Source organism: Gossypium raimondii, chromosome 13, assembly GCF_025698545.1.
Source record: "Gossypium raimondii isolate GPD5lz chromosome 13, ASM2569854v1, whole genome shotgun sequence".
NCBI classification, from domain to species: Eukaryota; Viridiplantae; Streptophyta; class Magnoliopsida; order Malvales; family Malvaceae; genus Gossypium; species Gossypium raimondii.
In genome coordinates, this window is record NC_068577.1 from 4591059 (window position 1) to 4616226 (window position 25168).

The window sequence follows — 25168 nt, forward strand, 5'->3', positions numbered from 1 at the left end:
ATCACATTTAAAAGATAAAATTAAAAAATTAAGTTTATCCTTAATAATTTTATTAAGTATAGTTGGCCACTTTGTTTAGCCTGCCAAACTAGAATGCCCACTTTTAAAATAGTAAATATAGTGAAGATGGAAACATTGATCTATTATATTATAAGCTTTTGTGTAACTGAGGCTGCTAATTCTTTAATAATTCATTTTTTGGCAATAAGCATAGATATTAGGTATTGATAGATACCTTAGCCAAAAGGCTGAGATAACAAAAACAAATTTATACTTATGCCACTTGGATCGAGTCAATTTGAATTTGAATTTTAAAATTTTGATAAATTTAAATTTAGATTATTTCGATTTTTATCATTCTAGTTAAATTCAGATTATTTTGGATCAATTTAAGTATGGGTTGAACTAATTCAAGTTATTAATTTTTGTCGAATCAAGTTGTGTCGAGTTTAAATTCTAATTAACCCAGCCAAAATTTAAGGCTCAAGTTAAGACTGCGAATTTAGTTATACTTCATTAATTAATTCTGAACGTAAAAGCATGAGATATTATGTTATTTCGTTCTCGAGATACGAGTATGTTTGATATTTATTTAATTATTTATTTTATATTTCATAACTCAGAAATATTAATATTTTATAAAATTTAATAACCCAAACAACGTGAAATAATTAGACTTATAGAGAGCAATATAAATCAGACATCACTGAATTAGTCAAATACTTAGATGTATTTTTTATTAATAAAAGATAATGTTAATAATTTGATTGGTACATGTAAATTAAAGTTTTAATGTAGAAGTAGCGGTCCATATATATTTACCTTGCCATTATATATGGCTTCAAATACAAACACATGTTTATATGTATATACCAAACCAACATTACATTTATAACCTCATTTACAATCCATCCACAAAATAACTATCATTTAGACATCCTAGATACATGCCGACACAAAAGATAAACATCACCACGTTTGAGTTCGGAGTCATTGTTGGATGCTGAATCGGCGATCAAAAGTGAAGTATCTAACCTGCGCATGGAAAAACAAAACTGTACGTCAACTAAAACTCAGTGGTATTTCTATAATCCGGATATTTAAAGACAAGAGATTACAAATGTATAATTGAAATATAAACACATATTAATATTTAAAAATCACAACTACTATATGTCAACTCTTTGAATTCATACATAATAGCATATCATTTCATACTATATTCAACTTACACATGCTATCATATATCATTTGTTTCACAAATATCCCAATTCTCGTACTTGCTATATAAATAGCTTTTCACAATTTGATTCACATTTCGTTTAAACAATGGGATTATCCATTCCATATCCACTTTATGAGTACATAACTCATGTATCTCATTTAATCACAACATATCTCATTTTCATGTTTCAAATCACTATCCCATTTTCAATTCTCATACAGTATCATCTAATATCAATCATAGAACTGTTTTATTTAATTATCCCTATTAACACGACTTGGACTAGGACGGATACACGGGTCCAACCAACACACCAGTTTGGCACCCTGTGCCTCATCGGATAAATTCGAAGTAATAACTGCGCCCAGCGCTATATAAATTTGACACCTAGTGTCTCATCGGTTAAATCGAAGTACATTGGCACCCAATGCCTCATCGACTTGAAGTCGAAGAAATCTCTGAACTCTTCCTATCTTATGGCATGCCATCTATATCTGTTTCAGCCTGATACAGTTAATAGGATTTAATTTCACATTTTGGATATAACCAATATCCAATACTAATTTTTCATATAATCACATATATACACGTGAATTAAATTCAATCTATAATAATCAATGTCCAACTTTCACATTAACACATATATTCATTTCAATTTAATAATCAATACATTCAGTATGTATGTACCAATTCAATCCATTTCAATCAATTATCAAAATGTCAATTACTCACCTCAACACTTACCATATGCATTAAATTGAATTATAACAATTAACAACTAAGTTCGGATTATAGAAATACTAACTGTGAATTCTGAGTTATTTGACGTCGATTTTATCTTTCCCCTGTTTAGTCGAGGATTCCGGTATGACATTAGCTACAGAATTAAAACAATTAAAATTCATCAATATAACATAACTCAATTTCATATTGAATATTTCAATTTTTACTCAATATTTGCTTAAATTTCAATTTAGTCTCTAAACCAAGACTAATTTTTATCTTCACATTTAATTCTATATTTTCATACAAATTCCACTTTAAACTAAATTTAACTTCCTATTTTCACTTAAACCCTAAATTTCAAAATTTCACAATTTAGTCTCTAATACTCAAATTTTACAATTTGTTCTACAATTTAATCTTTTTCCAGTTCTAACTTAAAATCTATCAATTTAATCCCTAATATTAAAATTATTCAACATTAACAATATTTAAAAACTTAATAATTGCTAAAATTTTAACATGAGTCGGGTAACCCTAGACACCGAGATTTCAAAAACATAAAAATTACAAGAAAAGAAGACTAAATTGACTAACCAATTAAACTTTGAAAATTTAGAAACTTGGCCGTGCGTCTCTTCTTTCTCCCTTTCTTTCTTTCTTTCTCTTTTCCTTTCTTTCTAATTTGTATGTCTTTTATTACTTTTTTTATTATACTTTAAATTATTATTATATAATATATATACATTTACTTAATTATTAAGTTTCTTAATATTATAATATATTTTAACTTTAACTATTAGAATATATAAAATAAATTTACACATATAAGTCACTAATACCGTCCACTTAATGGAATTAGGTATAATTGCTTTTTAGTCCCTTTAATTATTCTTTAATTTATAATTCAACTTTCACCCTATACACAATTTAGTCCTTATACCTAATTACTTTTAATTCAAGTAAATTCACTTAACCGAAACCTAATTAAGTACACAACTAGCTTTGTAAATATTTGTTAAAAATATTTATGAGCCCGATATACTTGAACGGAGTTCCGGGAATGCACTTTCCAACATTCCTGACTATCAGGTCGTTACAGAAGTGTTATCCATGTGGCAATCCACGTGTACATCAATAAAGTTAAAAAATGTTAATTTTTCATCCATTTTAGGGTGACTGACAAAAAACGCAAGTTTAAGGGTTAAAAAAATACAAAAAAACTAAATGAAGAGCTAAAATAATATTTTTTTTTTGTAAAGTTAGAGGATCAAAAAAATTATTATTCCAATAAATTTTGATCGCAGTTGGCAAATACAGCAATGTACGAAAACTTGGGATAGTTGCTATGCGACCCATGGCCATCCCAAGCATTATGGGCATTTGTCGTATGGTATTTGATAGGATTAAGGTCTCTATGGGCGTTAACTTTCAGTGCGATGCGTTTAGTTATTTTTTATCTCATATTACAGTATCGTTACAACTTCTAATCTCATTGTTATTATTGTTTTTATACTGATCGCAAGTAAATACACCGCCCATTCAAAAATGCCTAGAACATGTTCTGCTCAAGACATCTCAGGTTCTTATGCCGGGGATATGCCTTCTTTTCTTTTTAATAAAATTCTTCTTTTGGTGATAAAAATAATAAGATTTTGTTACCAGAATTCCACTATATGTGTAAGTCCTAGCAACGTCGCCTCCTCCCCAGTTTGTAATCTAAAAAAATAATATCTCGAGTAAAAAATCAAATATCAATCCAAATTAATGTGTAAGCAGGGACTTTAGCCCCGGAAATGAAAAATTTTCTAATATTTATAAAAATTTCAAATTTTATATTTTTAAAAAAATTCTAAAAATATATTAAAAAAAGTTAAAAGTTTTAAAATTTTTAAAATAATAATTTTGAGGACCTAATTAATGATACAAATTTATCATACTCAAATATTTTTTTATTTGAACAATTTTGAATATATATATTGTTTCAAATTTACGTGCTCTAACATGGAAGTAGTCATATTGTAACAATATTTTTATTTGACATGTTTAATTTTTTTTAATTTAACTTGAACAATTTCACTCGATTCGACTCGAATTTCATTTCACTCGACCTGATTCGAAAATTTCAAATTGAGTTAGGATGATAAAATAGAACTCAATTAACTCGAAATTTTTTCACTTGATTCGATCAAACACTCGCCCCTAAATTTATACATACGAAACTTTGATTGTGGTTCAAATGTATACATGAACCTTTAATTTTGATTCAATCATACACATTTAAAGAAATAAATGCACTGGTTTATTTTTATATTGGATAAATATAAATATTTCTGTATGCAATATATAAACATAAAATTAAATGATGCTATATCAATAATTATGTTAATGATTTATAAAATTGAATCAAATCAAAATTTTATATATATATAATTACAGATTAAATCAAAATTCACGTATAATTTTTAAGTTTATCCCTTGAATAAAAACGTGTAAAGAAAACTATGTGTGATTTACGTAACATTTTTCTCAATGTTTATTATGCCTTCCCGGTTTGTTAATGCTTTAATTATAAATAAATAAACACATGTTGGCACACCTTTTAAATTTACACACATTGTTAAACAAACATTTTACACATAACCAACTTATGAGCCTTATTTAATTTCCTCCCACACGCAATAAACACTAAATCTATATTATATTCCTCGAATTTCGGTCATTTTTAATTTAAATTCTCGTAATCTTATACGGTAAATATATTATCATATGTATTGTTATTTTAATTAATAAATTTAACAATTAATTTTTAAAGTAATAGAAACTAAATCTATAGCTCACGTATAATGCGGGGTTAATAGCTATTTAATTGTTATTGTTGGGGATCGACCCGATTAAGTAACGAACAAGTAAAAATTGCGGAAGAACGAAGAGTACAAAGATGGAGATAACAAACTAAATCTCGAAACCCAAAAAATAAAGAACTCTCAAAACGTAAACACAAAATTCTCTAAAAGTGTTATGAGTTCTAATCTCTAATGAGTGTATTTTCTAAGGTTGTAAAAAAGCTTATTTATAAGCTAAATTTATAGGTTAACAAATAAACAGAGTTTAACCGAAAAATTATTTCTCAAATTTGACTGAAATAAGAGTTATACTGAACAATTATCGTTCTGGTCAAAACTAAAATTTTGGAATTCGAGAAGTATAAGAACTGAATTTGACCAAGTTATAGATCATAGAAATTAAATCCTTAACTTACAAGTAGTATAGGGACTAACTGCTTTCTACAATTTTTTTAGTTTTTGTTATTCGAGTTTCATTAAAGCTATAACTTTAATGTTTAGGGTTAAGATGAAAAATCAAGTTAAAAACTCCGGTCCAGCATGGTCAGTATCCGATCAGGGAGAAGTAGAAGAGTTCCTGAAGTTGAAGTGTGTTAACGTAGAGAACATACGGGCGTATAAGACAACTGGAAATTAAGGATTGTTTTATTATTTACGTAGAGAAGTAGAACAGACAAACCCTAAAAGTAAACGTGTCTACCTTGAATGTTTCAGTGTTTTGTGTTTTGCCATGTCAGAATATTCAACTCCCCTTTTGACGGCCGTGTTTGTGGAAAGGAAAATGAGAAGGAAAGTAATCAGGGAAAAGAGAGAGGGACTAAGATAAGATTGAATTGAGAATACAAGGCTTCTTCCACCCTTTTTCTTTTCAGGATTAACGGTAGGAGTTTTAGGGTTGTATTTTTTGAACAATCTCATTATAAGTTCTAATCATATCTCTATTATTTTTTCTCAACTGCACTTAAACGCACTCGAATTTATGTTATCTTATATTAGTAACAATGTCCATATTAATCGAGTTAAAACTCAATCGAAAATATTATATTTCATTTTTAAGTGTTTTTTCAAAGGAGTGTTGTATTGATCTGAATTTTCAAAATACAATCCCACTAAGTTAAGTTTTAAGCTCGGAGGTGATGACTTAACTAAAATTTAATAGGGAGTATCTAACATGTCACGAATGTCAATCACCTAAGGCACGCAAAAGGCGGTGCAAGAAAAAGAGAGTATTATTAGGTGTAATTGTAGGTTTAGTCCCTTTTTTATACTTAAATTCAATATTTAATCTCTATATTTTTTTAACACTAATAAAGATGAGGAACGAAAGTGATAAGGTTAGAACCCAAATTAAATGAACATTAAGCATTCAACCCATTTGTAAATTTATTATTGATTGAATCAATATAATTTTAATTTTGTAATTCAATAACAGTTAAAAATTATTACTTTAATAATTATCGAAATCAAATTATGCAAAATGAAAGAGACTAAAACTGTAATTAAACAGATATGATGATGATGATTATGATCCACTGATCGTGCCAACATGTGCATTAAAAGCATTAAACCACATGGGGATGGGGTCGAATGATAGTTAGCCCATTTTTATTTTTCAACTGTGAACCATATCTTCCCTAACATGGCTGCCTACATCCCTTGCCTGCTGTCCCTTCGCTGTGTTCACGCGGCAAATTCTTCTCAATTTCCGGTTGGAATCTTATCAATAGAGGCAAGCAGGAATCTTGGCACTGAAAATAAAAAATTTATCTCTTCAATAAAATTCTGAAGAAGTTTAGTTCTGAACCCCCAAAAAGTTCTGGTATCGATTGACTTTTTCCTTTTCACGGCATCCCTGGGAAAGTTGAAGAATAAATAAAAGATTCATTCATATCCATAATCGTAAATGCGAGTTTCAGAAAATGATTTGTTTATATATATATGATATGAACCAATGAATTGGCAGCATCTGACTACAATATGGGGATAGATAGATCATAGTTCATGAACAAATGAACAAATTCACTGTACATAACAAATTCATCGAAAACAAAATACAAATCCCAGAAAAAATATTGAAAACTAAAAACAAGGTTATCTGAATTTTTCAATTTAATTCTAAATCTTATGCTAATGAAGAATCCAGTTTCTCTTTCTTGGCGATCAAGAAACGTGGTTTCTTGGTCGGCAATGGGCTTTGGACCTCTTCTTCATCTGGGTACATTTGACTGAACTCCGGCAAGGCCGGCAAGTTGAGGTCAAAGTCAAAGTCGACTGCACGGTGGTTGTGGCTCAACGCGCCCCCATCCGAAGAAGTCACCCCGCTAACGCTAACGCTACCGCTGTTGTTGTTATTTTTGTTGTTGTTGTTGTTGTTGTTGCCACCTTCGTAGTGGCAGCGTTTATGACCACCCAAGGCTTGGCCTGTAGGGAAACTCTTGTGGCAGATGGAACACTCGTGAAGCCTACCGCTGCTGGTGGCGGTGGTGGCGGTGCTGGTTGTTGATGGGTTATCGACGTTGGCGGCGGCGGTGGTGGTAGCGGCGTCGGCGGAAAGGGGTTTGCGGTGGCTGGCTTTATGACCGCCCAAAGCTTGATAAGAAGGGAACGCCTTGTCACAAACACTACACTTGTAAGACAACTTCAAAGCAGGCGGCGGCGGAGGCGGTGACGACGAAGAGGAAGACCGACGAATAACATCAAGATCAGCACCGGAAGAGCCGCGAGCGAGCATGATGAGACAAAGAGCGAGGTACTCTTCTTCGGTGGTGGGTTGAAGTTCAACAGCAGCAGGAGAGTCGCCACGTTGTCGCTTCGAACGCTTGCCTTTCTTCCATGTCTCGACGTAATTGTTGTCCACGTCATCGTATTTGTTGGTGAAAGGCGTCGCCGGCGAGTTCAGAGCTTCAAGCGCCATATCAAATACTTCCGAATCCCTTCGAGTTTGAGAGCAAAAACAGAGAGCTAAAAGTAAGCTTTTTTGGAGGGGTTTAATCTGTGGGGTGTGGTGTGAGAGACTGAGTGAAAAGGGTAATATATAAAGGGAAGGGAGGGTGGTAGCTAAGAGGGAAGTGAAGTGGGTCAACTACGAAGAAAAGGGAAGGAGGGTGTATTGGGGGAAATAGTGTGGGGGGATGCTCTCATGAGGTGGCGACTATGCCTTCATATGACTGCTTCCAAGTCAATTCAATGCTACTAGTAACACGCCTCCCCTTATTAATTTCCTGTAGAATTAGTGTCTAAATAAATCACATGTGAGTTTAACTGATTAATATTTAAATTTAATTTGATAATTATTGAGATGGATTATTGTATATTGCAAAATTATACTTTTACCCTTATTATGTAAAAGGAGGTTAATTACAAACGAGTTCAAATTTGAACACCTTAATTATGTCTTAAGTTGAGTATCGAGTCCAAATTTCAAATCAACCTCAAATTGGTCACTATACAAACTCGTCTCTACTTGATTACACCTCTATCCAGAATTCGAGAGTTCAATCTAATTAATACGATGATTCGAGTTTGAGATCACTCCAACCCCAACAATCCAAGTCTAACTAATGGATGTAAACTTAAAAGTGAAGAATTGATTATAACCCAATTGGGGTTAATTTACAATTTAGGGGGTACATGTGTAATTAAGCCGCCGCAATCAATTTAGAAAGGGTAAACGAAACCGCTCGAGTATGGGGGGTCTGTTAGTGCGTGTCCACCACGACTCATTTGGTCAAAATCTGATCTCAATTTGGCTTGTAAGGTACAAGTGAATTTCAAACTCTTTCCATATTAATTTTCATAAATATCTTGGCGTCTACTTTTCTATTTATTTAAATTTATTTTAAATAATTATTTTTTTATAAACTTCCCAAACTATATTACCCTAAATTCTTAATTATTTATTTATTTACTTCAAAAAAAATTAATAAATTTTGGGGAAGTTTTTAAATTTTACAAGTAGGTTAAATATTAATTCGTAACAAAATATCCTACATTACTAGAGGCGGTTGTGTGAAGACGTGAACCCCAATTGTGCAATCCCTAGCCCATTTAGACGCTGCATCTGTCTCTATGTTCGTCGTCCTTAGCACATGCCTGATATCCTAATTTGAACTTGTCAATCCCTCTTCATCCAGTTACAAATCTCCAAAACCATCTTACGAGTCCCCACCCTCCCTGTTCCAAGTATTGAATTCACTGCAATCTTGCTATCACTCTTTATCCCACGCTATTTTGATCCCATCCAAAATCGCTTGAAGTTCAGCTTTCAATACCAAGCTCACCCCTAAATTACAACTATAACCAACCACCCAATCTCCCTTACGGCCTCTCACAAAACCCTCAACCGTAGTATTACCAAACTTAGCATCAACCCCACCATTAGTATTCGACTTAACCCATCCAATCAGAGGTTTTTCCCAACACACAGAACTTCGTTGCTGTAACATCGCCCAAGACCAACTAGTCATGACAATATTATCTGTGCTAAGATGTTGGTCAGTGAATATCACCAAGTTCATACCTTTCCACAACCTTCATACGACATTAGCAAACATAATTTCCCACCTTACCCCCTTAACTAACAAATTATCATCATTCTTAGTATTTATCATAAACCAATGTTCAAAATCAAGGGTAATGAAACCATTAGACAAACCATGGGGAACTAACTTTTTCCAAACTGCTTGCGCTGATGGACAAGTTCTTAGAGCATGGTCAATATTTTTCTAACACATTGCCACACATATAGCATGACCCATCATCGGATAATCCCCTTCTGATAATTGTAATATATTTTAACCTTGACCAAAATCCCGTATAATTTATACAATATTATAAAATGTAAAAAAAAAAACATATATATATTAGTATAAACATGTATGTATATATTTAAAAATAAAATAATATCAACTTTTTAACTCTATTTGTGGAAGTGTCGGGACAAATTCAAAAAAAAAAAAATTTATTCGTTATAACTGTAAAAGCACTTGTCTTAACATTCAAGAAATCTAATTTGGCACCAGCATAAGTTCTTTGTTTCAAATTATAAATAAATAAATAAATAGGTTCCATTTCTTCTTAATTTCATCTTCCCAATGAGTCTCCATGTTGAAGGGTTACTGCGTTACTGGCCAACCAAATAATATTTAAAAAAACAAAGGGTGTTGATGACGTGGCTAAATTTAATTGGTTTAGGGTGAAATTGTGCTAGATTTTGGTAGTTTACGATACATGGCTGGTTGGTGGCATCTAGAAAGACAGCTCAATTAAAATCCCCAGAAACATCCATAATTAGCCACGTGTGGGATCTGGAAAACCCATCTTCCGTGTTTTCTAGAATAAACTAACCTACCTTCTATTTTACTCCCTTTTTGAATTTTCCAATCTTTTTCAAACATCAAGAAATTTCTCTATTAAAGGGGTAATATCAGTTTCAGTCCCTTAATTTGATGACTACTTCAATTTTGGTATTAAATTTGTCAACCACATCCATTTTTATCCCTAAATTTGGATTATTCCGTCAAGATTTAAAAGAATGATTTTTTTATACAATGTTTAAAATTATTCATAACCTCTTCTCACTCGTAAAGAAGAGGATAAACGCACTCGAATTTATGTCCTCCTACCCTGTTAACAATGTTGTTCTAAATCAAGACAAAATTTCAGAGTACCATATCATCGAACTTTTATATTTTTCAAGTTCAGAGATAAATTTTGAATTAATTGCCAAGTTTAAGTGCCAAAACAGACCCAAAAAAGTACATATTTTTTAAAAATTGTTGGTATGTATTCTTTTATCAAAAATAACTTGATTAATATAAATTTATTTTAAAAAAATTAGATATGTGTTTTAAATTTTAATTATTTAATTTGGATTTTAATTTTAAGGCTAATTTAGAGTGATGGGTATTTATGTAAATTCAGAGAGGAGTGGAGCTAAGTAGAGTGCAGTAATAGAAGAGAGTGGGGAGCAACAGTGGCTTAACAGAATGCGAAACCGACATGCCATACGGCACGCAACGCGCTTTGATTGGGTGAGACTTACACGTGTCACCTTTTTAGGTTCCTTTTTGAACTAACTTTCACATGTTTGAAAAATACTAAATAATCATCACATAACCGAACTACTAAATCTTTCGATGCCGTCCATTTATTTGGAATCTCTACTTTCACGCCACGTGGATTTCTAAATCTTCTCTTTAACACGTGGCATCTCTATCCCCCCCATTCTTAATTTCGCCAATCCACCCCAAAACTATGGTCTAATTTTTAATTTGGTCATTCAATTCCAAAACTTTTTAATTGAGTTCTCAAAACATCAATTTAAGCCCTTGTGTTAGATTAGTTGCCAATTTGGGCATTGAGTTCTAGCTCGGGTTTGACATTAAGCTTATTTAAAACACATGAATCAAATTTTAAATACTTATATACTTCTTTTATAGACGAGTTGTATCTAACATATTAAAAAAGTCAAATTTTGTTATTAGTCCCTATATTATTTTAAATTGTTGATTTAGTCTTTGTACTTTTTGAATTGGTCAATTTTTTACCTATATTTTTTTAATATTAAATTTTCAATCTTGATCCAAACTGTAGAAGTTAAAACAAATTCAATTGTATATAATATATATGATTTAATTCGGTTAATTACCCGATTTTAAATTGAATTAACTGATAATCAAAATTTCAAAAAATCATTAATCGGCCATCGACCGATTAATCTAATTAAATCGGTTCTGTCGGTTAATTCAGTTTCAACCGAACTATGAACACCCTTAACTTTAATAATTCAATTAAAATATTTTAAAGTTTATAAATAAATTTAAAATGTAAGTCATAGTTTGAGGACCGATAATGAATTTACCCCTTTTTTATTCGCACTTGGAAAGGAAGTGAGAAGTGGAGAATTCTAGCGGCTCTAAAGTGTGTTGGATTGGTTTTAAGTTGACGTGTGAGTTTGGCAGTGACGACTGATGTGTAAGCTGGTATAAATAATAGGGTTTATCCAAATTACTTCTATTTCACATTGGTATTAAAAATTAATAATTTTTCTAATTTGATCATCGATGAAATTAAATTGGGATTTCTTTAAATTGTGATTACGTTGATCATCTGAAATTTAAAGATTCATATAAAATCTAAAAATTAAAAAAAATATGTATATAAATTTTATATTTGTTTAATCTTTAGGTGATGTCATGACATAATCTAGAAATGCCCGTCATCACATTTTAGCGAAATCTAAGTTCAGTGATCAATTTGAAAGAAAACTATTGAATTTCAGGAATAATGGATCTGATTATCAAATTTATCGAACAAACTTTACACTAACCCTAAATAATAGTATGAACTTTTGAAGTTCATTATATATTTGACTTTGAATTATGTAAAATGGGCAATTAAATAGAGAAAAATATAGTAAAATCAACAAAAGAATATTTTAAACATTTTGTGTTGAAAATAAGTGAAATTCTTAAGATTCTAAAGTATGAAAACGTTTTTTAATTTTAAATACAATGCCTCACGATATGCTTTCTAATTATATGTTCTTTTTGACATAATGCTTAAAATTACTTATAGTCCCTCCTCAACCCATAAATAGGAGGACAATTTGCTTCAATGCACTCGAACTTACGTCCTCCTGTATTGGCAATAATACCCATAGTAATCGAACTAATACTCAATCGACTAAGAAATGGAAATATAAATTAGCAATATTTACAGTAGGATATAAATAGTAATGCAAAAATGATAAGATATGGTCCACGTAGACATGTCATAATTTCAGTGAGTTTTGGCCAATTGGATCAGCATTAAGGAAATATGAAATGAATGCCAACAGGGTTACACGTAAATCAAACTGTGTGCTACCTCCATGGTCTTTAAGTTACGGCATCTATGGCCTCAAACAATAATAAACCATACCATAATTTTTGAACTTAGCATTTTTTTTCCAATTTGATACCTAAACTTTGTTGGGTCCAATTTAGTATCTAACATTAACACTTTTTCTTAATTTGGTATCTAAACTTTTTTTGCCCCAATTTGGTACCTGAATGTGACATTTTTTGCCTTAATTTGGTACGTAAATTTATTAAATGTTATACAAGTTACACAAAACACTAGCAGTGTGTTTCTTTTTTTGTTATGCTACAAAAATATTGTCGGAGGAAATTCATGTTAAAAATGGGTATTGAGCTATGCTTAACAATTAATATTAAATATGAAAAAAGAGAGTTTTAAAACCCAAATTAAAAGAAATTCATTGTTTTTAATTAAATAAATAAAATAATTGAACATATAATACCAAAAATATCATATCATCTCATCATATGTTGATTATACATTGATTATTTTTCTAACTCATAAAAAGATAACATTGTTAGTATATTGGAGTAATTTGTATAATGTTTGACAAGTTCAAGTACCATTTGTTCTTGTTGTGAAATTGTGACGTTCTTTCTTCTTTTTAAGACGGTTTTAAGAGTTCAACTTACATGTGATTTTATCATTATTATTTGAATTTATTGTGACCTAGGTTGTGTGATTGAATAAAGGTAAAATAAAAATTCACATCATCACTTTAATGGCAGCAATTAACGGTACTATCAATTTCGAATCATTGATAACATTATAAAAATAGAGGAATCAAATCACACCAAATTAAAGTAAAGAGATCAAATCCCAAATTTCAATATAGTAAATAGACTAAAACAGCAATTAGACATTTTTAAATCTAAGCCTTTAAGTAATAAAAACAATAATTTAGGCCGGATCCCATTAGTCTAAAGTACCAAAAACAAAACCGCCCAGCTCTGGTCTAACAAGAATCGAGCTTGGTGTGTAGTAAAAAAATGAATTACAAATTTTTGAAAAGGTTTACTTTACAAGTTTGGGATTTTTGACAGGACTAAACTATAATTTTACCATCTTTTGAAGCCAAGATCTTTGATCAAACCTTATCGAAACTAAAGGAATCATGGGAGTAATGAAGAAATGTAGTAGTCAGCAATGTTTTAGAGTGAAAGCATTAGAAAAATGTATGAAGTAAAAGGTGATGAGGTCATTCCTCACATAATCACTTGCATCACATGTGAAACCTAAAGAAGAATGGGTTGCTAAAGTTGATGGGTCAAAATGTGAAATTTGATTTTCATGGAGGCTTTTGGATCCATAGACTTTGACCAAATGGGGGTTTTGTTTAATCGGGTTTTAAGGAGACCTTTTTGGTATTAATTTGACTAAAAATCCCATTTGCATGTAATATTATATCCATACATAATTTACTTGTACAAATGAATCTGTTTGGATAAGGGAACACCACCCATCTTACCCACTCTACATCACAGGCTGCTATGCAATGGATTTGACCTAATGTATTATTCTGTACTTGGGTTGAATTTTAAATTAGTTGGACTAATAAAATGTCTTGATTTGAATGATAGTGTAATTTGAGGATTATTGAAAAGTTTTGAAATTTATAAATCAATTTAAAATTTAAGAGAGAATATACTTTAAGGTGAAAGTAGAGTACAAGCTCCTGTATTCTTGAAAATTGAGCAAAACGATTATTTTATATATTATATATCTGACCCATTTACCCAAACCCACTTCTTTTATCAAATATTCTAAATATTTCTAACAGAAGGAGATAATTGAAACGTTTTAAAGTTTATGTATTAATTTAAAATTAAACCCATAATTTAATAGTTATATATGCAATTAACTTTAAAGGTAATAATAGTACTAAAAAAGTTTAAGGTAAACTACACTAACTATGAGCAAGCCTTGTTTTAATTATTTAACTAAAAAATTTATAATTTTGATCACTAATATTTTCGAAATTGTTTTTTTTTTTTATCAGCTGATGGTTAAGTGACCAATGAAACTATGATGTGATTAGGTCTAATAACAATTTAATCCTTAGCTTTTAAATAATGAGGTCTTGACCATGTTGAAAAGGTTGAGGCTCGAAGATTTTTATCCAAATTTATAAATTTACCATGAGTGAACTTTGTCCAAATTTACTATAATGTAAATCACACTTGATTGTTGACTTCCGATTTGAAGTCAACGAATTTATTAGTCCAAGTAATATTTGGGGCTACTGGGTTTAGATGGTTAGGGTTCACAAAAAGAGAGAGCTCGTTTTCATTGTGGTTAAAAATATTCGCTATTTGGCTTGGTTTTTTCTTTAATTTATAAAAAACGTGTTCAATGAGAAATTAAAAATTTATCAAAATGTGCTAGCAGTTTACTTTTCTTTATGCTACAAATCATCTAGTAATATTTTTCAACAGAAAGTGGAATATGATTCAAAAAAAAAAAAAAAAACTGGAAATTTTTTTATGTGCTTGGTAAGATTTATGAAAAAGTGAAGAAAAAAAATTAACTCATTTCATTCATTTGCTTGGTAGAATTAGAATAATAAGATTTAATTTCATTTAAGAATAACGCACGCTTTAATCTCACTAATTTTCTCTCCTCCTATCATTCCAATTTGGAATGATTTGCTTTTACACGCTACGATGAAAAATAATAAGTTTTCTCTTTTTTCTTTCCTCTCACTTTTCTTCTTACCAAGCATACTCAAAATGTACTTTCTTTCTACTTTTCTACTTGACCAAACACACCCTAAGATCATCGAAGACTTACAAAGTGTTCAACATATCACATTTCTCAAATTACCATAAATTATATAGAGATCCTTACTTGGCTATGCCGGAGGGTTAGGGTACACTTTTGGTTTCGGCTTCACTTCTATTTCGTTTACACTTCGAACAAAAATGGCATCCGGTTCATGTCTGCACACAAGACAAAGGATATTAAATTAGTGCTCAGATATTTCTGAACTATATGGTTTACTTTGAGGTTTTTGCATTTGAGAGAGTGAGTGGGAGTTGTCTTACGGCTTCTCCCCCTCTTCAAACGTGTAACTTGATGCCACAGCCAACAATCGTCCATCTCTACTGAACGAAAGAGCTGCAATGCTCGTTGGGTACTTTGAGTACTGCAAAAGATCATTTAAAACTGGCAGTAAACTATCGGGCTTTCACTGTGAAAATAAGACTACAGTTCAATTCAATCACTTACCTGATACAGCCTCTTCTTATTGTTTCCATCCCACACATTAACAAAACCATCACAACCTCCAGTTGCAAATGTACCATAGCTGCAGGTTGAAAATCAAAGCAGAAATTAGCAATTGTGCGCGTCGGAAGGAGCAGATATTAATTATTTTCAAGATCAATTTTTAAGCTTTCAGAAAAAATCGCTTAGTTGAGCCTAACTCGAAAGCATTACCAACAAACTGTAACCTCGTGTCTGAAATGCTAAAAGATTGGAAGTTGCTAGTAATACAGATTTGCATTTTATTTATTTCTTTCTCAGCAATATTTGAATCAAATAAGAGAAAAATGATCAATCTGTTTTGAAGGCTTCCAATTACTAATTCTCATCTGTCCATATCAGCTACTCAAACACAAACAACGGAAGGACAATACTTGCAACATCATATACTTTATACCATCTTAGCATACAAATTGAGGACTAATACAGAAACTTACACAGGATGGAATGCAATAGCATTTACTGGATATACAATGTCCCGTCCAGCCTCAGATTTCCGATGGCACTTAAAGGCATATCTACAAATGATCCAAAATATCCATTAATAAAAGCAAAAGATAATGAAAAGGGGGTAGGATCAGCTGAAGAACAGATCCAAAGTTCATGTTATACACATAACCAGCATATACCTCAAGATATACTGCTAAAAGGAAATGACAGATACGTACTTTTTGGCTTGACTGGCCTCTGAAAGATCAAAGAACTCCATTGCCACCCGCCCTTCAACCGAACTAAGAGCGTATCCTGCATAAAAACTTTTCTAATGAGAAGCAACTTTACCCAAAATAAAAATGACAGAAGAATAAATGGATTACATATCTAAACATCAACGACTAATGATTTATTTAAATGCTTGTAAAATCTAAGCCTTCCTTTAAATAGTATTTCCTACCTTATAAAAATTTACAAAAGTTTTAGAGGTTATAACTAGTACCTGTTCCATTCGGATAACATCTCACACACCTAGTTTGATATTTCAATGAAGATTCTCTTCGTTGCTCAGGTTGCGACATATTCCGCAGGTCGTAAACATTTACTTGTCTTCCTGCAGTTGCCACAACTAAACGATTTCCAACAAGAGATAATGAGTAAACTCGCTCAGGCTGTGGGTATGTGCCAACAAGAGTACGCTCCTGGCCACTTGCACCTCTGGGATCCCAACATTTCAATGTCTTGTCCCAACTGCCTGTGATAACTTGCCCTATAACAAACAGAATGAAAGATTAAGGATTCAGATATCTCTTAAATGAAACGAAAAGCTCTCCTGTATAGTACATTTCCACAACTTAAAATCCATAGGACTAGCAGCTTGATATTCTAAATAAGAACTCATATGTTCATTCATACCCAACAGGATTGAGTGGAATTTGTGATTAACATCATTCAAGTACGATTCAACTTGCACCAATCCTTAAAAAAGAACACTTTTCATCCTCTCATTTTCTTCTTCAGTTAAACCGAAGTATATAATTCTATTTTCTTTTCGACAAACTTGAAATTTCCGATGCACATTCTACTAGCAGGTATAAAAATCCTACTTTGAAGGGCCAAATCAAAGGCAAATTATCTTGAAATCCACATTAACTGAAAAGAGAAGAGAAGGTTTGTAATTTTAACCAACCTGCTGCATAAGAGTACTCTATACAACGCACGGGAGCATCATGTCTACCTAAAATATCCTCCTTTCCATGGCTAAACACTATCCTGCAAAGCTAACAGCTCAATTTTAAGCTTAATTCCAAAATTCAATTTCCAAAACATTCTCGAGAATCAAACAGAAAAAGAAAAAGGAAACAGCCAAAGCTTCATTAACTAACCTCCTAACCGTATTATCAGCGCTGGCACTAAACCCAGAGGAATCATCATGGAAGCAACAATCGAGTACAGGCCCACCGTGCATGAACTCTCCTCGTAATGAATCGGCACTCGCGTCATACAATCTCACAGTCTATTATTAAAAATCTGTTAGCTGGAAATTAAAGGAAACTTTAAAGATTTGAAAGGTATTTTGATGGTGAGGGAGCACCTTATCCCATGAGGAGACGAGTAGGTGATCGCTGTGGTTGGAGAATCGGAGGTTCGAGATCCCATCCGTCGGAGGGTTGGAGAGCTCGCGTCCCGGTGCCGGCGGCTGGGCGGATGTCATCACTTGATTGGGCCGTTGGAGAGGTAAACGGACTGACGGGTGAGAGCTTTTAGGGTTTCAGAGAGTGTGCAGTGTGGAAAGAGAGAGGGAAGGAGATTTGAAAATAAACCATAAATAAATAAGGGTTAATATAATATTTGGCCCCTGAAATTTTAATTAGGTCGATTGTGGTACCTGTAGTTTTTCTTTCACTTTGGTACCTAAACTTAAAAACTAGATACATTTTGGTTTTGAACTCGGATTTCAATTCATCGAGTTTTGATGATGTGGTACTATAACTTTTACATCTTCCGAATCTAAACACCAAAATGAACCTAATTGTTAAATTCAAATACCAAAATGAACAAAAAATTGTATAATTACTGACGTGAATTTAGTTTAGGTTCAAAGGTCAAAAATTCCATTAGCGCAATAAATAAATATATTTAATAAATTTATAAAAGGTCCTTGTACTTTGCGTTTTGATCTATTTAGTCTTTGATACTTTTTGAAACATATATCTAGTCTCGAGGTGAATATATTTTCATCAATTCTGTCAAACAATTTGATATATATTTTTTAAAAGTATACAATGACGTGGTATAGACGTGTCTTATAATTATATTAGACCCGATATAGCCTTTTCAATCAATTTACTCGCAAGGTTTAGTTTTGCACCAACAATTAAATATGATCTTGGTGATCTCCGTGACACATCTTATATGGGCTTTCTAATCCTCATAAAGCTTGGTCACAAATAGGTTATTTTTTTACATGTGGCGGTACAGCTATATTATAACGGTTTGTAAAGCAAACAATAATTTCTACTTCATCAAACCATTCAGAAATATTAGCTTTTCATGAAGCAGATCTTTAAATACCTGTGGGTACAAACTATGGTTCAACATATTAGAAAAACATGTGGATTGTTTGCTGAAAATGGCAGGCCAACAATATTGCATGAAGATAATGCTGCATGTATTTCGACCATATAAAGTGGGAGTGGGATAGGACTAAATATATTTTTTCAAAATTTTCTACATTCATGAACTTTTGAAAATGAGTGTCAATCTGTTCACAAAAGCATTGCTAGCTTCAATTTTCAAGAAACTCGTGCATAATATCAGAATGCAGTCGGTGTAAATTGGTTGCATTTGAGGGGAAGGTTCTTGTAAATATTATGTTTTTTTCCTTAGTTAAGTCACTTATTTCTAAAATGTTACGTTTTAGTCACTTACGTTAGCGTTTTGTTACGAAGTGGTCACTCTACCGTTAAACTCTATTCCCTCCCTAACGGTAGTTCTACGTGGCAATCTAAATAGATTTTAAATGTCAACTTGGATGTCCAATTGCTGGGATAAAAATAGATTTTTAATTATATAAGTTTAATTTGGACTACCACGTAGGACATCCAAGTTGGTATTTAAAACTTATTTGGACCATCACGTAAGACCGCCATTAGGAAGATGATGGAACTTAACGGCAGAGTGACTATTTCATAACAAAACGATAACGTAAATGACTAAAACGTAACATTATATAAATGATTAAAATATAATCTACCCTAAACAAATCAATAAGTGATTGAGAGAAGTGAAAGTAAATTTCGCCCTCAAATATTTGACCAAGTCCGAATCCTGAAATTGACATTATTAAAAAAATTTTACTTAAATTCAAAAAAAAACCTAACCATATATAAACCAAACAAAACTGTGAAAACCTATGCTTATAACACATTTTAAAGACCCACAATGGATCCATATTCAACTAGAAACAGAGCAAAAATGGATTCTATCATTAAAACAAAAACAGGGCACATGTTACAGATGCCTTCACGGGCAAGACACGTGTGAAGCGTAAGCCACAAGAAGTCAAAAGCACCAAAGATGGAAAGGAAGACAAATAACCTAAACAACTTTCCTTCAAAATAAAAATACAGTAAGAACAAAAAGCTCAGTTAAACCCTAAATGGCACAAAATGCATTACAAAGTTGCCACAAATGGTCTTAAATTACAAGGAACAAAGACCACCTTTCTATTCCCAATTTCTTTTTCGTCCCATATATTTTACATATCAATACTGTGGGATGCTTGAAATCCAAATGAATTAAGTGTGCAACAAGAACCACATCGATTTGAGTTGTTTGTTCATGCACGATCTTCACTTACGTGGTTTGGAACTTCGGATTGACTATCCAAAGGCATGTATTGTGCCATTATAGCTCGGATTTCGGAATCCATGTACGACTGCAAAAGTAACAAATCGTTAGGAAAAACAAAATATATGCTAAAGGGGTAGTTCAGGTTTGCCTATCAAAACCCTCTATTCGTGGCCTTGAATCGAAGCCAAGCCTCCCCATAGCTTATTTTATAATATAATAATGAAACAACTTACCCTTAATCTATATTTGTAAACAAGATATGCACCACCACTAGCCATTGCCAAGCCAATTAAAATGACCCAAACAGCAGCCCATGCCGATTTTACTTCAGTACCACTCTTACCTGTGATAGAGCAAGGAGTCGATGTCAAAACATGAACCAAGTATTATATATTTGAAAGAAAATAGGTTTCAAGCAAGTCCTAGGACCATCAACTCACTTATACAGGTATCGTGGTCCCTGATATACAGAAGATCTCCACTGCAAGTGCACTCATAGCTTCCCCAGGTGTCTTTGCAGCTACATTCAGGGCACTGGCAGGCTTTCTTCTCTTTGCATTCATCAATATCTGCAAGATGGAAAAGGCGAAACCATTCATACTCGAAGATTCTAGCTATTTGTTTGCATTCAAATACATTAGTTCCAGTCCCTAATGACCTATTGAAATCGTTCAGGAACTCACCTTCACAATTGTTGATACCATCACCTCTAAACCCGGGAGGGCACTGGCATTTAACATCTCCAGTATCCTGTTCAAAGCCTTGTTTAGAACATAAACTTATTTACGGAAGGACAGGAAGGAAATGATACGAGGAGCTTAGAGTAAACAAAGATTGCTACTAACCACACAAGCAGAGTACGTGTGTCCGTCTTGTGATTTATGCCAACAACCTCCATTGTTAATATTGCACCTTCCAGGGCCACTAGCTGAATGGCAAAATGAAAATAGCATATGAGATAATGTTATGCAGATATAAGATGATTGAAGATGGAAACAGGTGAGAAGTCACTTTTAAAGGAACAAAGTCTATTGCCTTTAGACCAGTCAATTCTGACCCGAATCCGAAAATCCAATCTGAGTAACCCGAATTCGAGCCTGACTCAACTTGATTTGACCATAAAAAGTCAACAACCCAAACCCAAACCCAAAAAATGATCCAAATAAGACCATAACTTTGTGTTCCAAACATTAACTTAGAAGTAAAAGCTAAATCAGGTAAAATGAAATTATTAACAACAAATCTCGATCCTCACCTTCACAGTGACTATATCCATCTCCTTTGAACTGCAGACCATCAACCAAGGGACATTCACAGACCCTCCCTCGAAATGTATCCTAAGCATATCAATATATTGAGAGAGTTAATGCAGTCATAAGCAAGTATAGCAGGTCTATCAAAAAAGTTCGAATTAATACCTTGCAAGCTGTGAGATTGGCTGCTTTATCTTGCCAACAACCACCATTGTTATCCAAGCATTCATTCGTCTCAACATCTGCAATGGAAGAACTCACCATCACTCTTGTTTCAAATAAAAACTGGACCATAAGTTGAACCACTAGACTTTGTTACATCTGCCAGAGCAGGCTGTGGAACTCTAAGAGCCCAGCCATCAGTAATTTCAGCAGGAGTGAACATCCCACCACACAAATTCATTTGATTTTCTCTTGGAAGCTCAACATAGCACTGTATGATGGCCCTTAGAGGGAACAGACCAAAATATTTCACTTCTAAAGAAATGTAACGGGAAAAACATACCACCGCTCAAACAAACAGCTGGTTCAGTAGTCTCTTCGAAACCAGAACAGATGGCCTTCAGAACAGCACCTTTGGCCAGCTTTCCTGTATGCTGATATGTCAGAAGGGAAAGCATCCAAAATGGGATCTTTGGAAATACAGGCATGAATACAAACCTCTGTATTGGCGATTGTTGACAACAAGCGTAGGCAATATAGTAACATCACCTCTAGATCCTTTCCCCACCTATGGACAACTTTCTATTAAATAGCTTTCCACGATTAAGAGCACCGGAAAGACCAAGGATGACAAAAAATATAAAAGAGTAATAAAATATAAACATCTAAGCACGAGATAATTACTTGGGCATCTTGTTCTTCTTTTAGAACAGGATTATCTGCATCAACATTAGGGTCTCCCATACACTTTTCAATCTTTTTACTGTCAAGCCCTGAACGGATGGCATAAGAGCATCATGAATCTGTCATAACTAATTGCCAGGAATGTTTTAATTCTTGAGGGTGCTACTATAAGTGAAATATAGGATTCTTTTAATTAACCATTTACCAAGAGATTTGATAACAGCATCGGCGCATTCCTTGTTATATTTTTTCTCCTTCATGGGGCATCTTATTTGAAAATCTGTCACGTAGTCCCACCACAACCAGGACTTATTGCTCTCATTTGCCACTTTGAAAACGCATAGCTGCCTTAAGTTTTCAATCACGACATCTTTCCCCTCATAACCGGAGCTAAAATCTTGTTCGGGATCAGGTGCACAATACCTTCCATGGTTAATGCATTGAGATTTGCACTGTTTGCTTATGGTGAAAGCCTGAGGGCAGTACCAAGTTATATAATGGGGTGTGAATTGAGTATAGCCACCTTTTTCAAGTATCTGTGCGGCACCCTTGAAATCCTTCACGAATTCCATCAGCATATCACATTTAACTCCACATTCATCGTTGCTGTTGGTCCATAGCTCGTACTCCACACGATCATCAGGGTGCGGAACAGACTCGCGCCAATCAAGATTAACATTAACCATATCTGCACCACTGATTGCTTTCTTTAGAGCTTCACCAAAAGATTTCTGAATAAGGGCAGACGGAATTGTTATATTTTCAATGTATTTAGAAGATGAACTATCCTCTTCTGGTGTGTCCATGGTTATTAAAGCTTCTTCAATATCATCCGCAACAAGCACCGCAGAAGCACCAGCCTTCTGAACATTCCAAACCTTTAAAGCAAAGAAGCAATCTGGATAGATAATAAGAATACAAAGACATTAAATGCCAACTTGGCATCAACATATTGAGAAATAAAGAAAGATTAAAAGTAAGACCATAACTTAAGTAGTAAAGTTTTAGGACAATAAACAAATTTTAAAACCTTAACACAATAGCAGCAACTGAAGAATATAAATAGGCAATTGTAAACTGATACATGTTCTTAAACATACTGAATTATTGCCTAAGATCATGTCGAAGTAACATAATTATCGAATCTGCAGGTAAACCGTAAGCCATTACCACAATGCGTTTATATCATCACCAAATACTAGCCACTTGAAAGTGAATTTATATTCATACATATATTACAGAATGTGTATTACAAAAGAGCAAATAACACATTTTCATTCCAAATCAAACAAAGGGTAAGTCCAATGATTAATCACAAAATCAATCAAGCTTGAATTAAACACTCTCTCAAGCACTGAAGTAGAAAACTTTAAATGAAACTTAAGGGTTAAAAGAAGAGCTAAAAAAAATCAACCCCAAATTTCAGAAAAACAACTAGAATTAAAAAGGAAGAGAAGGACATCCTTCGAAACAACTTCAGCAAGCAAAAAACAAGAAAAATAATTTAAAAAGGGTGAATCCTACAAAACTCAAAGCTTACAGGGACAACAAAATTAAAAGTCACTGCTAAAAGATACTTCCCCAAATGAATGAAAGAGCTAAAACCAATCATATATGTATATACATATAGGTTAAATAAACTCAATCCCATGCTAAATTTTTTTTTTTTAAAAGGCAGATTGATGAAAAGGGTACCTCCACGATCCACCAAAACAAAAGTAGGAAGAGAACCAGGCTTGGATGGAAAGGAAATACTGAACTCATCAAAAGCTTTACAACCCTTTTGGTTATCCTTAGGGTAAACCACAGTACCAGCCATGCTTCCCCCATATTGAGGTATCCCAAAGTTCCCAATTGCACTGTCGTAGGTTCCCTTAATCTTCTCCGGCGAAGTCACCGTCAAGCTGTTCTTTTCGACCACAAACCTCCCATCACTACACCCTATACACAACAGCAACCAAAAACTTAGAACAACATGTAACAATCTTCTCAGCTCCATCTCTTTCTTCCTTGTCTTTGACACTTTGGGGGTTAATGGATTTTTGGGTATATCAGTTTAAGGAAGACTGAGGAAGAATTAGAAGATTGTGTAAGAAAAACGAGGGAAAAAAAAAAGAAAAAACTTGGGTCAGTTCTGGTTTTCTTTTTATCTTTTTTCTTGGTCTGAGAAATTGAAAAAAAAAATGGAAACTGCTGGGTTGTTTCTTGACTAAAAAAGCTCGAACTTTCACTATCTTAATATCTATTACTCTTTGAAATGACTGTGGTACAAAGTATATTGATATTTTAATTCCATCCGATTATTGGTGATGCTGTTCGTTTGATCTTTTTCTACATTAGATTTTCTTATTTTTGTAGTTTACTTACCCCAAATATATATCATATATATTCTAGTAGATTGAGAGACTTTTCAGATTTTTAATATTTTCTTTTTAGGTTTTAGAAGTTTGATTGGGTTGGTTGAGTATTTTAAATTAATTTTAACCTAATTTATATAAATATTCACATTATTATTAAAAGTTTTTAGTTAAGTTAATCGATTTTAAAAATTATAAAATGATGACTCAAATTATTAATTTTATTTTTTTAATTCCATCTTCGTTAAATCACAAACAGCATAGTAATGTGATCGTTAAGCAAATCTGAAATTTGAAAATTAAAATTTTTAGACACAATTTTGGATTTTTTATAAAAATAATATTAAAATTAATTAATACAAAAATAGGGTAGAAAACAAATTGATTACAAAAATTAGGTGTTTGCTATAATAACTTTAGGTGTCACCTAGCAAATTGTCGACATTGATGAACTTTTGAAAAAAATGAAAAAATGTTTTGTTTAATTGATATCGTCAATATGTT

The 25168-nt window shown here is 32.7% G+C and overlaps 3 protein-coding genes and 1 long non-coding RNA gene across 4 annotated transcripts; all 4 read right to left on the bottom strand.

The window, feature by feature from the left end:
• Positions 1-896: 896 nt before the first annotated feature.
• LOC128036000 (uncharacterized) lies at positions 897-2611 on the bottom strand. Its single transcript, XR_008192751.1, has 3 exons — positions 2546-2611; positions 2031-2102; positions 897-1035 (listed from the first exon to the last, which is right to left on the bottom strand). It is a non-coding gene; the product is annotated as an uncharacterized LOC128036000 (long non-coding RNA).
• Positions 2612-6704: 4093 nt separating this feature from the next.
• LOC105783982 (zinc finger protein ZAT10) lies at positions 6705-7811 on the bottom strand. Its single transcript, XM_012609710.2, has one exon. The coding sequence runs from the start codon at positions 7706-7708 to the stop codon at positions 6917-6919; it is 792 nt and encodes a 263-aa protein (XP_012465164.1). The 5' UTR covers positions 7709-7811; the 3' UTR covers positions 6705-6916.
• Positions 7812-15164: 7353 nt separating this feature from the next.
• On the bottom strand, positions 15165-18156 carry LOC105784152 (mitotic checkpoint protein BUB3.2). Its single transcript, XM_012609951.2, has 9 exons — positions 17948-18156; positions 17739-17869; positions 17543-17625; positions 16856-17122; positions 16590-16665; positions 16359-16439; positions 15886-15964; positions 15702-15802; positions 15165-15596 (listed from the first exon to the last, which is right to left on the bottom strand). The coding sequence occupies exons 1-9, from the start codon at positions 18065-18067 to the stop codon at positions 15509-15511; spliced, it is 1026 nt and encodes a 341-aa protein (XP_012465405.1). The 5' UTR covers positions 18068-18156; the 3' UTR covers positions 15165-15508.
• A 1662-nt stretch (positions 18157-19818) lies between these two features.
• On the bottom strand, positions 19819-24566 carry LOC105783134 (vacuolar-sorting receptor 3). Its single transcript, XM_012608372.2, has 12 exons — positions 24003-24566; positions 22513-23205; positions 22308-22396; positions 22122-22191; positions 21967-22050; positions 21627-21703; positions 21464-21545; positions 21054-21136; positions 20892-20958; positions 20649-20777; positions 20442-20551; positions 19819-20293 (listed from the first exon to the last, which is right to left on the bottom strand). Exons 1-12 carry the CDS (start codon positions 24304-24306, stop codon positions 20195-20197), a joined length of 1887 nt encoding a protein of 628 aa, XP_012463826.1. The 5' UTR covers positions 24307-24566; the 3' UTR covers positions 19819-20194.
• Positions 24567-25168: the final 602 nt, after the last annotated feature.